The 15,155-nt window shown below is 42.0% G+C and overlaps 1 protein-coding gene across 1 annotated transcript in view; it reads right to left on the bottom strand.

The window, feature by feature from the left end:
- The window catches only part of UBR1 (ubiquitin protein ligase E3 component n-recognin 1), a 157,124-nt gene extending 141,969 nt beyond the window's left edge, over positions 1-15,155 (bottom strand). Inside the window, exon 1 of the mRNA XM_062205754.1 lies at positions 14,945-15,155. Coding sequence (XP_062061738.1) covers positions 14,945-15,025 — 81 coding nt within the window. The 5' untranslated portion in view covers positions 15,026-15,155. The remainder of the gene's footprint in view (positions 1-14,944) is intronic.

A 15,155-nucleotide genomic window follows, 5' to 3' on the forward strand; every position in this document is an offset into this window, starting at 1 on the left:
TGGCCGTAGTGGCCATTAGGGGAGTGAACCAACGGAAGGAAGACCTTCCTCTCTGTCTCTCTCTCTGTCTCTCTCACTGTCTAACTCTGCCGGGGGGGGGGGGGGGGATATGGAGGAGTGGGCATTTGGTGGATCAGTTAAGACCCTACTTAGGATGTTCTCATCCTACATCAGAGCACCTGGTAAAACCACCGTCTGCAGTGCCGGCATCCCATATGGGCACTGGTTCGAGTCCCAGCTGCTCCACTTCCGATCCAGCTCTCTGCTATGGCCTAGGAAAGCAGTGGAAGATGGCCCAAGTCCTTGGGTCCCTGCACCCACGTGGGAGACTCAGAAGAAGCTCCTGGCTCCTGGCTTCAAATAGGCGCAGCTCCAGCCATGGTGGCCAGTTGGAGAGTGAACCAGCAGATGGAGGGCCTCTCTCTCTCCCTCTCTCTCCCTCTCCCTCTCCTTCTCTCTGTGTAACTCTGAGTTTCAAATAAATAAAATAAATCTTAAAAAAAAAAAAAAAGAATTCGGGAAACAAACCAGCAGATGGTAGATTTCTCTGTCTCTCTGCCTGTCAAAAATAGAAAAATAAAAAGCAAGTTGTCAACCATTGGTTATCATATGATCTTTCTTTTAAAAAAAGAAATTATTGATATCAGGCATTGCTTGACAAAGGCATTGAGAAGGACAACATGCCCTTTTTGTGTTATTTTTGCCAAAAACATAATCTCAATCATGAAAAAGCATCAAATAACCCCAAATTGAAGGACATTTTACAAAATAGCTGTTCAGTGTGATTTAAAAGTATCAAAGCCATGGAAAATGAGGAAAGAGTAGACACTGTTACAGAAGAAAGTGGAAAAAAAAAAAAGTGCATATGGAAAGAGAAATACCAATGGATCCTGGAACATAAAAAGGATGTTTATGGGTTTACAGGAAAAGTGGTGAAAGCCAAAGTCTATAGATTCATTAATATTAATTTCTTGTCCTTGATAATTTACTATAGTTATATAAGATGTTAACGTTTGAGGAAACAGAAATAAGGATGTAAGGGAACTCTGTTGTAGTTTTTGCAACTTTTCTACAAGTCAAAAATTAGTTCAAAATAGTTTAAGAAATGATACTGAGGGGCCGGCGCTGTGGAGCAGCGGGTTAACGCCCTGGCCTGAAGCGCTAGCATCCCATATGTGCACCAGTTTGAGACCCAGCTGTTCCACTTCTGATCCAGCTCTCTGCTATGGCCTGGGAAAGCAGTAGAAGATGGCCTAGGTCCTTGAGCCCCTGCACCCAAGTGGGAGACCTGGAAGAAGCACCTGGCTTCGGATCAGCACAGTTCTGGCCGATTGGGGAGTGAACCATCAGATGGAAGACTACCTCTCTCCCTCCCGCCCTCCCTCCCTGCCTTTCCTCTCTCTGTGTAACTCTTTCAAATAAATAATTTTTTTTTTTTTTAGAAAAAGAAATTATACTGAGGGGACCATGTTGTGTGAGACGGTTAAGATGCAGACAGCAACACTGGCATCCCTTATCAGAGTACCAGTTTGACCCCAGCTGCTCTATTTCTGATCCAGTTTCTTGCTAATGCACCTGGGAAAGCAGTGGAAGATGGTCCAAGTGCTTGGATGCCTGCCACTCATGTTGGAGACACAGTTGTAATTTCAGGCTTCTCACTTCAGTCTGGCCCAGCCCAGCCATCAAAGTCACTGCAGGTGGGGAACCAGTGGATAGAAGCTTTCTCTATCTCTTCCTCTCTGTCACTATGCCTTTCAAATAAATAATCTATTTTTTAAAAAAAGAAATGATACCAAATATGTTTATTTACAAATATAGAAAGGCATTAATAAATATATTTCCATTAACACAGATTATAAAGTTGTGCATATAAAATGTCATTCTGGGAGCTGGTCTCGTGATGTAATGGGTTAAGCTGTCACTTGCAGTGGTGGCATCCCATATGGGTGACAGTTCAAGTCCTGGCTGCTCCACTTCCAATTCAGCTCCCTGTTAATGCACCTGGGAAAACAGTGGAGGATGGCTCAAGTGCTTGGGTCCCTGCACCCACATGGGACACCCAGATGAAGCTCCTGGCTTCAGCCTGGCCTAGTCCCAGCTGTTACAGCCCTGTGGGGAGTGAACTAACAGAAGATTTCTCTCTCTTTCTCTGTCTATAACTCTACTTGTCAAATAAAAAAAAATTAAAATAGATAAATGTGTACATCAAGCCACCTCACTAAATAATAAGCTCCTTGAAGGGAGGATCTTTGTGTTTCAAATCCCTATGCTCCCACAAGCTTGGGAAAAGTACAAAAGTTTTTGGTAATTGCTAAATGCTATATGGTTCTTGCTAGAGAGCACAAAACAGATTTGGACACTACTAAGCTTTCTATACCTTTGTGTACAGAATTCTTACAGAAGACAAAACACAATTATTCTCTCTCACAACTTTTTCCATTATTGCCACAGCTATGGAAAATTCTTTTCAACTAAAATTTTTTTTCTAGGTAAGAAAAACTACACAATACATATTTTACTGGGTGACATGTTAAGGAATTAACGATTGATGACTGGAGCAAGTTTGGCTTTTGTCTCTGTTTTACTATTTTTAACATTTTCCTCCATTTGTGATGGGAATTAAAATAAGAATTTTTAACTTCACTGTTATGAGTTGGGCTGCTATAAACACGGGAGTACACATTACTCTTTCATATGTTGATTTCATATCTTTCGGGTAAATTCCCAAGTGGAATGGCTGAGTCACAGGGTAGATCTATTTTCAGATTTCTAAGGAATATCCACATTGTCTTCCATAATGGTTTCATCAGTTTACATTCCCACCAGCAGCATATTAGGGCACCTTTTTCCCCCTACATCCTCACCAGCATTTGTTATATTTTGATTAATGGATGATAGTCTAACTGGTGTAGGGAAAAACCTCATTATGGTTTTTATTTGCATATCCCTGATGGCTAGTGATCCTGAGCATCTTCTCATGTTTCTGTTGGCCATTTGTATTTCATGTTTTGGAAAATGCCTGCTCATATCCTTAGCCCATTTTTTTAACTGGACTGCTTCTTTTGTTGTTGTTTAGCTTCTTGAGCTCCTTATATATCCTGAATGTTAATCCTTTATCAGATGTATAATTTGCAAATATTTTCTCTCATTCTTTCAGTTACCTCTTTACTTTGTTGAGTATTTGCTGTGCACAAGCTTCTTAGCTTGATGTAATCCCATCTGTCTATTTTGCCTTTATTATCTGTAGTAGACAAATATCTTGTTTTACCTGATATATGGTAACTAATATACAGAGCACAAAAAATGTAATGTATATGAGCAAAACCAATATTTTGAGATTTGATTATTGTTGTCTATATTCTTGAGGAACAGTGGTTTTTCTACTTAATACTTGCTGAATTCTTTATTTAGTAGAGGGTTAAAATCGATTACAAAGAAAATTGAAAATATGTCATCATAAAAATTAAAAGAAATATAAGAAGGAAGGAGGGTGGGAATAAGAGAGGGAGGAAAAGTAGAATGTAAAGTATCATTATGTTCTAAAAACTGTATATATGAGCTATATGAAATGTGTTCCCTTTATGCTAATAAAACAAAAATAATGGTTTTTAACTTCAATGTCTATTAAAAATTTTTTTTCCCAACATTTGGAAGTAAGGGAAGGCTTTCCTAATTGGCTGTTCTGTAAAAAAAAAAAAAAGAAGAAGAAGAAGAAGAAGTTCTCACAACATTTAAATTCCCAAACATTCCAAACATTTTCTTCATCCCCATGGAGACAAAAAGATATGTTCACAGCTCTGACCCAGGAACTTGGACGCCTGTTTGGGAACATCACTGTGAAAAAACGTACTTAAGTATGGTAGATCCCTTTCTTCAAACCACAACTAATCCTTGTGTAGAAAACTGCTAGACATTTATAGAACCTTCAGAAGCCCTGTAATTACTTTCCTAATTCTTCTTGACTTAAAGTGCTAACAAAATCTGGAGGCTCTAGAATTTTTTTGCATCTCTGGATACTAAGAAATATTTGACTATACAAAGTTTTCTCATAATCATACTTGACAGACTCATAAAACTTAAAAACAATTCTAGTTCAACTGCTTACTACAAGAAACTCCATCTATATATTATCTGGTGGTAAGCTACCCAAGTCTTTCCTCAGCTAACTTCCATTCTTACAGCTCAAAATGACCCAAAATCTACCTTCTTGTAGCTTTTATCCTATGGTTCATAAAATAAATCCATATAACCTAACCGCCTTTCAATTAGATGAAGGTAATTATTATCTTTCATTGGTCTCCTCATTCAGGGCCAAACTGGAATGAAGAGACTAAAGAAATCTACTACCCATTCCTAATGACAGGATATCTACACCACGCCCCATGCTGATTACTTTTATGGAATAAGCCCCTGTATTGAGGAGTGGGACTATTTATTGCCTCCTTTATCTTAGGCACTAAACTGCTATTAAAAAAAAAAAACACATTTTTGGCAGCCACATTAAATTTATAACTTGATGAGCATGCAGACAACTAAAACCCTTAGATCAATCATACAGAGGAGACCCAGCCCTGTGCACAAACAAAGATATACATAAGGCATTACTTTCATCTCAATTAAGTGTCACTTCATTAGTTTTAATGCAATATTCAGCCTAAAGAGATTTTTTTTCATCCTACACTGTGTTTGTTATCATTGCCAGCCTGTGCTGTTTATGATAATTATGTTTTCCCTGTCTTCATGGAATTGATAAAATAAGCCAGAGTTAAATATAGAGATACTTGACAAGCAAGGCCTCTCTTCTGTCTTCCTGTGGAGATAACATATAAGCATACTGTCAGAACCTAGTTTTTAGAAGTATTCTGTCCCTAAGCTATGCTATTCTTTTCTCATTTCTGACTATAGGTCACGCCCCAATTTTCTGGGCCGTCCTTCAAGTCTGTAGATGAATACAATCTGTTTTCCTAAACTCCAGGGTACATATTTCATATTCTCTTTTTGCTTTCTGGCATATGTATTTGCAAAGCAACTGAAATCTTTTCTTAGATTACAAAGCAGAACATATGTGTATTTAAAAAAATTTACTGTATAAAATAGCAGACTTCCTTTGGGGCTAGAATCATTTCTAGCTTACCCATAAATACTAAAAGCCCAAAGGCATTTTAAAATAGTACATAAAGACACATTAACTGGTTATAGCCTCACTCCTCCAAATAGACAAGTCAAACAGACATTGTTCTGAAGAGCAGCATTAAGTAAACTATTAGAAGGAAATTTATACTCAAGTATATAACAGACTCCACTACAGAGAAGGCCTATGTCACTCTGGGGTAATAAGTGAGCACTTAGGGCAGAACAATAATTCTTCTGAAGTCTCTCAGTAATGTTTATTTAGCACAGCACATTTCTGTAAGCACTCATCTTATTACAGAGGTATAACAACATTTAAACAAACAAAACAAAAAAAGGCTGTACCAAATGCTTTTAAAAAAACAAAACTCATCAAGTAATTAATTATTGTTTCTTCAAAAGGAAGCATTTTAACTCAGAATACCCTGGAAGAACACATAAGAGTTCACAGCAAATCACCTGGAACTAGAGTGGTCTTAATTTTTGTCTTAAAATCTGAGACAATGGATTAAAAGCTTCAAGCAAATTATTTGACAGAGAACAGCATATGACTAACAGCTTTGGAGAAATGTTTAAAGGAAATGGGAAACCTGAGGCTCACCTATGTCACTGCCTTATCCAAATATCTACCCAGACAGACTCTAGGCAGTACTGAGGATAAGAATCTCTTTATTTGCAGGATAATGTGTCATTAAACATAAGACAGTTTCAAGTACCAACTCATCTGTACTCAGTCACTGTTCCCGCCCTAGCCTCTTACCATAATGGAAGTGAATCTGTCACTTTAACCTGAGGTTTCAAAATTTAACTTCATATGTAATTCTATAGAGTCCAGTACTAAAAATAAGAATTTACCTAAATGCTCACAAGATAAATTACAAATAATGAAAAAACATGGGTATTAGCCCCAGTTAAGATTTGGTGGCACAGTCCTTCAGCTAGGATGCAAGATATCTGGTTTTCATAATTGTTTTTCCACTTAAACTAAGCACAGAAAACTGTGCTCTTGCCTAAAATCACATAAATCCAAATTTCTAAGGAAAATTATCTCCAATGAAAACAATGCATCATTTCTCATTCCTTCTGTATCTTCTATATATATATATATATATATATATATATATTTTTTTTTTTTTTTGGACAGGCAGAGTGGATAGTGAGAGAGAGAGACAGAGAGAAAGGTCTTCCTTTTCGCCGCTGGTTCACCCTCCAATGGCCGCTGCGGCCGGCGCATCTTGCTGATCCAAAGCCAGGAGCCAGGTGCTTCTCCTGGTCTCCCATGTGGGTGCAGGGCCCAAGCACTTGGGCCATCCTCCACTGCCTTCCCGGACCATAGCAGAGAGCTGGCCTGGAAGAGGGGCAACCGGGATAGAATCCGGCGCCCTGACCGGGACTAGAACCCGGTGTGCCGGCGCCGCAAGGTGCAGGATTAGCCTGTTAAGCATCGGCGCCGGCCCTGTATCTTCAATATTTTAAGATCAATCATCAAAAGATGTTATGTTTTCAAGATTTCCTATTCATATGAGACTGTTGGTAATGATTTTTTTTTTTTTTTTTTTTTGGACAGGCAGAGTGGACAGTGAGAGAGAGAGAGAGACAGAGAGAAAGGTCTTCCTTTTTGCCGCTGGTTCACCCTCCAATGGCCGCTGTGGCTGGCGCGCTGCGGCCGGCGCACCGCGCTGATCAGAAGGCAGGAGCCAGGTGCTTATCTGGTCTCCCATGGGGTGCAGGGCCCAAGAACTTGGGCCATCCTCCACTGCACTCCTGGGCCACAGCAAAGAGCTGGCCTGGAAGAGGGGCAACCGGGACAGAATCCGGTGCCCCAACCGGGACTAGAACCTGGTGTGCCAGTGCCGCAAGGCGGAGGATTAGCCTAGTGAGCTGCGGCGCCGGCTTGGTAATGATTTTCAAAATCATGTACAAACATAATATTTTTGAACAATTTTTAAAAATTATGTATTTATTTGAAAGTCAGAGTTACACAGAAAGAGGCGTGGCAGAGAGAGAGAGAGAGAGAGAGAGTTCTTCCATCTGATGGTTCACTCCCCAATTGGCTGCAACGGCTGGAACTGTGCAAATCTGAAGCCAGGAGCCAGGAGCCTCTTCCAGATTTCCCACACGGGTGCAGGGGCCCAAGCACTTGGGCCATCTTCTACTGCTTTCCCAGGCCATAGCAGAGAGCTGGATTGGAAGTGAAGCAGCCAGGTCTTAAACTGGCACCCACATGGGATGCCAGCACTTCAGGCCAGGGTGTTAACGTGCTGCGCCACAGCGCTGGCCCAAACATAATATTAAACTTAAAAAACCTCCCAATTAGGCACTAGACAACCTTGGGGAGTAATAGAAATGTTCTATATTTTGATTTGGTGTCAGTCACACAAGTGTGCACGTTTGTCAAAACTTATGCAATGTTTCATTTTATTGTATATGAATTATACCTCAATGTTATTTTTTAATTCTAATTTTAAAAACTTTAGCCTGTCTCTTAACCTCCTCAACTCCTATTATATCAACCTCCATTACACTTCAGATAGTCTTTTTATTTCATTCAATGAAAACTCTGAAACAATGTGCTGGGTACTGGACATATAGCTGTGGATAAGGAATAGTTCATGCTCTCAAGGCATTCATGTCTGGTAGGAAAGGCAGATAATAAATAGGCACTGTGTAATAAAACCCAGAACATGCTACATCCAAAAGGAGTACAGAAAGTGTGCTACACAAACATATATGATGTGTGTTTAACCTGGGTTTACCATCACAAAAACCTGGTATGCCCTCATATTCTCAGACTCTAAAATTCCCCTTTCTAACTATAATTTTCAGTCTTTCCATTTATGTCAAAAACAAGACTTTTAATGCCTCAAATCTTACCAAGTCCTCCACATGCCTGCTTTGGCTTTTCTTACTTCCTGACTGGCTTGGGTTCTGAGGTTAACCACTGAACTAATATGCCCCCTCATTCCTTCCTTCCTTCCCCCACCCTCCATCACTAGAAATCTAACTAAACGAATCCCTGATGTTGATCCTCTTTTATTTATTCATTTAAGAATATGTAACTGGGGCTGGTGCTGTGGTGTAGCAGGTAAAGTCGCCACCTGCAATGCTGGCATCCTATATGGGTGCCAATTCGTATTCCAGCTGCCCTACTTCCGATCCAGTTCTCTATGGCCTGGGAAGTCAGTACAGGATGGCCCAAGTCCTTGGGCCCCTGCATCCACGTGGGAGACCTGGAAGAAGCTCCTGGCTCCTGGCTTTGGATCAGTGCAGCTCTGGTGGTTGCGACCAACTGGGGAGTGAATCAGCGAATGGAAGACACTGCTCTCTTCTGTGTAACTTTGACTTTCAAATAAATAAATTAATCTTTAAAAAAAAAAAAGAATACGTAACTAGAAGGCATGTAGGAGCGAGAGAGGGAGGAAGAAATATCATTATATTCTTAGAATTCTATCTATAAATCACACTGAATCTGTTAAAAACTCATTAAAATTAAAAATAAAGAATATGTAACTAAGGACATTGTGGCACAGCAGGCTAAGAGCCCCTGGGGATCCTATAGTGGAGAACCCAGGTTCAAGTCCCACTTCTGCCATATAATCTAGTTTCTTGCTAATGTGCCTAGGAGGCAGTAGTACTTGAGTCCCTACCACTCATCTGGGAGACCCAGATGGAGCGGCCTGGCCTAACCCTGGCTATTGCAGGTACTTGGGGAATGAACCAGTGGATAGAAAATCTGTCCTCCTTCTGTCACCTTTTCAAATAAATAAATAAATCTTAAAAAAAAAAAAAAAAGCGGAGGAGGGGGAAGGGAGGAAGAGAAGAAACTATTTGCTGTATCAAACACTTATCAGGATATATTAGTTAACAAGTCAGACATGATCCTGGCCTTCACTGGAACTTTCATTGGAATATTCATTTTAGGAGAGACAGACATTTCAATCAGTAGATTAAAATATAGTAACTACAGTCTATAATTAGTGCAGTAGAGTAAATAAACAAGATGCTTTGCTTTGACAGAGAACAAAAAGCACTTTTTTTGATGAAGAATTTATAAGAAATAGCAGAGGAGGGCCGGCGCCGCAGTTCACTAGGCTAATCCTCCGCCTGCGGCTCTGGCACTCCAGGTTCTAGTCCTGGTCCGGGTGCCAGATTCTGTCCCAGTTGCTCCTCTTCCAGTCCAGCTCTCTGCTGTGGCCCAGGAGTACATTGGAAAATAGCCAAAGTCCTTGGGCCCTGCACCCGCAAGGGAGACCAGGAGAAGCACCTGGCTCCTGGCTTCAAATCAGCACAGCGCGCCCGCCACAGCAGCCATTGTGGGGGTGAACCAACGGAAAAAGGAAGACCTTTCTCTCTGTCTCTCTCTCTCTCACTGTCCACTCTGCCTATCAAAAAAAGAAAAAAAAAATAGCAGAGGAAACACACCCTAATAAGCAAAAGCACAGTTTCTAAAGGACAATAGAGCTTAGACTTGTTTTAAAAACTAATAACAAGGGTAAGTAAGGAGGAAAAGAAGTGCTGCTTTAGGGGTTGAAACACGAAAGTGTTGAGAGGCTTGGAATGAGCTTAGACTTTGTTCTGAGTATCATGGAAAGCTAATAAAGGCTTTAGGCATGAGAATGACATGATCTGATTTAGTCTGAAAAAGATTGCTCAGACTGATCCGGGAAGAACAGAATGGAAAAGGGCAAAGGTAGAAGCAGAAACCAGTTAAGAAGTCACTGCAGTTGCCCAGGCAACAAATGTTGGATTGAAATATAGAGGTGGAATGGAGACAAGAAGAGTTGCTTGCATTCAAGAGCTATTATGGAGGTCATCTACTAAGACAGGGATAACAAACTCTTGATCTGCCCTCCTCCTTTCCCTCCTAGAACATGATCCTTCCTCTCAGTTTATGACACAATCACTATCAAGAATGCTTAAGCCAAAAACCGGGAACCTAAATATCATCAGTTTCTTCCCTTCTTCCTCATACTTAATGCATCGGCAAGTCTTTCTCTTTTATCAACTTCCAAAATCTCTCTCAAATTCATCCACTTCTCTCCATCTTCAGTGATAATCTCTCGTATTAATACAAACTACCATGATCCATGGCTTAGTTTTTGTTTTTTTTTTTTAAGATTTATTTATTAATTTGAAAGTCAAAGTTACATAGAGAGAGGAGAGGCAGAGAGACAGAGACAGAGAGAGAGAGAGAGAGAGAGGTCTTCCATCCGATGGTTCACTCCCCAATTGGTCGCAACGGCTGGAGCTGCACCAATCCGAAGCCAGGAGCCAGGAGCCTCTTCAGCCTCTTCCAGATCTCCCACACAGGTGCAGGGGCCCAAGCACTTGGGCCATCCTCTACTGCTTTCCCAGGCCATAGCAGAGAGCTGGATTGGAAGAGGAGCAGCCAGGACTAGAACCAGCGCCCATATGGGATGCCGGCATGTCAGGCCAGGGTGTTAACTCGCTGCGCCACAGTGCCGACCCCATGGCTTAGGTTTCTGCAGTTACTTCCAAATTGCTCTCCCATTCAAAAAAATCAGACAACCAAGTGCAAATGTCAAGCAGCTGGATTTGATTCCAGAGCTCAAAAATGAGATGACCCAAAATACAAAAAAAAAAAAAAAAAATTATTTGACAGGTAGAGTTATAGACAGTGAGAGTAAGAGACAGATAAAGGTCTTCCTTCCGTTGGTTCATGCCCCAAATGGCCGCTATGACCAGTGCTGCACCGATCCAAAGCCAGGAACCAGGTGCTTCCTGTTGGTCTCCCATGAGGGTGCAGGGGCCCAAGCACTTGGGCCATCCTCCACTGCCCTCCTGGGCCACAGCAGAGAGCTGGACTAGAAGAGGAGCAAGCGGGACTAGAACCCAGGGTCCATATGGGATGCTGGCGCCACAGGCGGAGTATTAACCAAGTGAGCCATGCAGCCAGCCCAAGATACAAATTTTAGAAGTTAAGACATCCAGCTGGTATTTAAAGCTGCTGGATGAAATCCCCTAGAGAGAAGGTATAGTCAAGCAAAAGAGAAAAGCTTAGCACCATGCTAAGGGACAACTTCTAAGATGGACTTAAAGAAGAAAATACAGTCAAAGAATGTAGATCTGGCAGACCACCCCCACATATCCTTAGATTTTCAGACTGTCCCACCCTCATCCCCACGGACCCAATAAAATACCCTCTCTTCAAAACTACTCGCCACGATATTGCACTACTCTCACCTCCCACCTGCTTGGTTGTTCCATTTCCAAAGGTTCTTAACTAGTCTTCCTCTATTTTCTAACCTTGAAATTCAATCATTTCAGTCCACTTCCTCATTCTGTGTGTTTGTGTGTGTGTGTGATACATACATTTTCTTCCTCAAAGATCTTATCCATTCCCACAAACTCAACTGTCAATTCTACACTGATAACTTCCAAATATCTACCTAAATTTTATTCAAAGTGTGTCCTATGGATCAGAATTTCAGAAACAGCAGGGCATGATGCAAAGACACAGATCTGTGGACTTCATTCCAAAGCTACAGATTTCCCTTGGTCATTCTTAAGCAACACCTTTTATAAATATCCAATTATTTATACCCATTATTATTATTATACCTTGTTGCATGTTAGTGGTATTAGGGATATGACAGTCTTCAAAGTTACTGACAGCAGTATGACTGAAAAATATCTTAGATCTAAGAAGCGAATCTGATCTAGGGAAATTAAAAACTATAACCAAGAACTCTAATGGGACTTGTAAGACCCCTCAAACCTCCATAACTATTCCTTATTTATTATTTTTGTTTCCTCTGCCTCCAATACTGATTTAAAATGTGAATCATTCAGGGATGGCACTGTGGTGTAGTGCATTAAGCCACTGCTTGCAGCACTGGCATCCCATAAAAACACCAGTTTGGGCCTTGGCTGCTCCACTTCCAATCCAACTCCCAGTTAATGTGCCTGGGAGAGCAGAGGAAGATGTCAAATGTGCTTGGGCCCCTGCATTCATGTGGAAGACCTAGAAGAAGCTCCTGGGTCCCGGCTTCAGTCTGGACCATTGTGGCCATTTGGTGAGTGAATCAGCAGATGGAAGACCTCTCTCTCTGTGTAACTCTGCCTTTCAATAAATAAAATAAACCTTTTTTAAAATATAAGAATCATTCAAATGGAAGAAAAAACCTGAACTTTTTGTTTAATAGCAAAGAAGTAGCAAACTGGGAAACCAGTATTTTACTCCACTGCCAGAATAAAATTGAAGTCGGTAGCTTTAAAAAGAAAAAGAAGGTAGGATGATCTCTGGGGTCCTCCAATAGATAGATTCAAATCAAGAGTGGTCATGAGGTTTAACAGTTACACACTTACATGACCCTATCTTGAGTTAAAATTCTTAGGGCACTAGAGGTCAGTGCTCTGCACAGTGGTTACATGGCTGCTTGGGGTATGGGTATGGCATATAAACTGCCAGTTTGAGCCAGGGCTGCTCCACTTCCAATCCAGCTCCCTGCTAATGCTCTTAGCAAAGAAGCGGAAGATGGTACAAGTATTTGGGCCCCTGTTGCCCATGCCAGAAACCTAGATGGGAGTTCCTGGCTCCTGGCTTCAGCCTGGCCTTGCACTGCCTGTTGTGATCATTTAGGGAGTGAATCAACCCTTAGACGATCTCTTAGTCTCTCCCTCTGTCACTCTGCCTTTCAAATACATAAATTCTTTAAAAAAAATTCTTTGAGCCCTAGTATTACCTGTGTCATTAGAATGTGGGTTCCCTGAGGCTGTATTACACCATCTGCCTACTACTTTGCAAAATCCAAAAACTTTGCCCAAAGAAACCTAATACAGGTCATGTATCCCTTATTCAAAATGCGCAGAACAAGAAGTTTTTCAAATTTCAGACTTTTGGATTCTGGAACATTTGCATATATATCAAGATATATCTTGGGGACAGGACCCAAGCCAAAACATGAAATTCATTTATGTTCCATATATATATGACACACATAGCCTGAAAAGTAATTTTATACAATATGTTTATATACTTGTATTGGACTGTGACCCAACACATGAGGTCAGGTGTGGAATTTTCCACCTATGTTATCATGTCAGTGCTCAAAAGAATTAGATTTTAAAGCATTTAAGATCTTAGTTTTCAGATCAGAGATATTCAAACTGTAATATCTCCCAAAATTCCTATACCATTATCTCCAATTCCCAATTCCCAATTAGTAGAGTCCAGAATAATGAAGCTTTACTACACCATCTGGAAAGAACACACTGAAGCTTTAACTAAATATCAGTCATCTTTGGCAACACAAAACTAAAACAACTTTTCTGACCATCATACACAATTTCCTTCTAAAGATTTATTTATCTGAAAGTCCAAATTACAGAGATAGAGAGATTAATCTCCCATCCGCTGGTTCACTCCCCAAATGGCTGCAATGGCCAGGAGCTCTAGAAACTTCATCAAGGTCTCCCATGTGGGTGTCAGGGGCCCAGGTACTTGGGCCATCTTCTGCTGCTTTCCCAGGCCATTAGTCTGGATCAGAAGTGGAGCAGCCAGGGCATGACCCAGCACTCATTTGGGATGCCAGCACCACAAGCAGGGCCCTCATGCACTACACCACAATGCCAGCCCTGTTCCAATCCTTTTAACATGAAAAAAGCACAAGTTATCATTAAAATGAGCTGGTTCTAAACTTGCTCTAAACTAAAACCAGCTCTAAATTTGTTCTGTCCTTCCATTATGCCTTGTCATGTCAGATAGTCATACATGTATCTTCCTTCAATTCCAACAGTGAAGTGAGTTTGAATTACTATTTGGGATGGAGAAAGACTGCCAAACGATGGCCTAGTCGGTGGTCAAACCCTTAGTCCAACTCCCTCCCTCCCTGGTTTCTATTTCCCAGCCAGTCTCTCCAGTCCCTGGAGTTGACTCATTTCTGTAGCTCATAAACAATGCTGAAGTGTTCACAGGGTTAAAGTACTTCAAGAATGCTTTTATGAACACTACAAACCAAAGGAACTTCTGAAAGAGGGGTACAGCTCACACTTTTCTATATGCAGCTGTGACAGACATTTGCATATTTCCTACACAGCTCTCCACCAGATGCCCAGAGGCACTTAGAACACTCCCCTAACACAGTAGCCTACTTCTTACCCTCTGTAGTCAGCTTTCTCCCGGAGTCAGACGATTGCCTCACATTTGCTCACTATCTCTGCCTTCCGAGTCTTTCAAAATGCAGGAGCAAACTGTACTACTCTGACTTGAAACAGCTACGAGTCCCTTCCACAGCTGTACAAAGCAGCAACATACGGCAGGTTTCTCCACAGAGGAATAAGCCCGGGGTTCTGCAGAGGCTACAGTGAGGCACAACAATACCTACACCCCACACCTGACTATGACTTGACAGTGGCCGCCTTCCCTTGCACTATCAGGTTCCAGCCGGCCGGCTGGGCAACATACCACTATGCAGGGGGGGCTGCGTCCCGGATTCCTAGCATCAAGAGGGGCTAGCGCGGCGTCTACCGGAAAATGGCTCTCTCCGATCCCTCCTCAGCCCCCCTGCATGAAACCATGGAAGAACATCACCAGTTCTTTCTACTTCAGGATACAGACATGCACGCTGGAGCCCGTCGAGACTCATAATCGGCAAAGTCATTTCAAGCCGGAGGCTTGACTGGCAGGAAATGTGGGTGACGACTAACTTTGTATTCGGCAGCTTCCTTCCAGATCAATCCATAGGACTCCCCCTCCCCAGAGCCGCCATGAGAGGTGAAGCCCCACATCCTCCTGAGCGCGGTAGGGAGGCACTGGGGGGAGGACAAAAGGAACTTGTCTACAGGCACTTACACATGCCAGTCGCTGAGGGGTCTGGGGCAGCTCGCTGCTGACTTCCATCCTCTCCGCTCCCCCAGCCTCGTCGTCCGCCATCTTGAAGGGAAACTGACTCCCGCAGTGCTCGACCCCCGGCCGCAGGCGGCGAGTGGAAACCTGTGGCCCGGCCGAGAGGCGGAGGGCGACACTTTTGCGACGGCCCCTGAAGTCGCGTTTGACGCAGGCT

The sequence above is a fragment of the Lepus europaeus genome, chromosome 11, assembly GCF_033115175.1.
Source record: "Lepus europaeus isolate LE1 chromosome 11, mLepTim1.pri, whole genome shotgun sequence".
In the NCBI taxonomy this organism is placed as follows: Eukaryota; Metazoa; Chordata; class Mammalia; order Lagomorpha; family Leporidae; genus Lepus; species Lepus europaeus.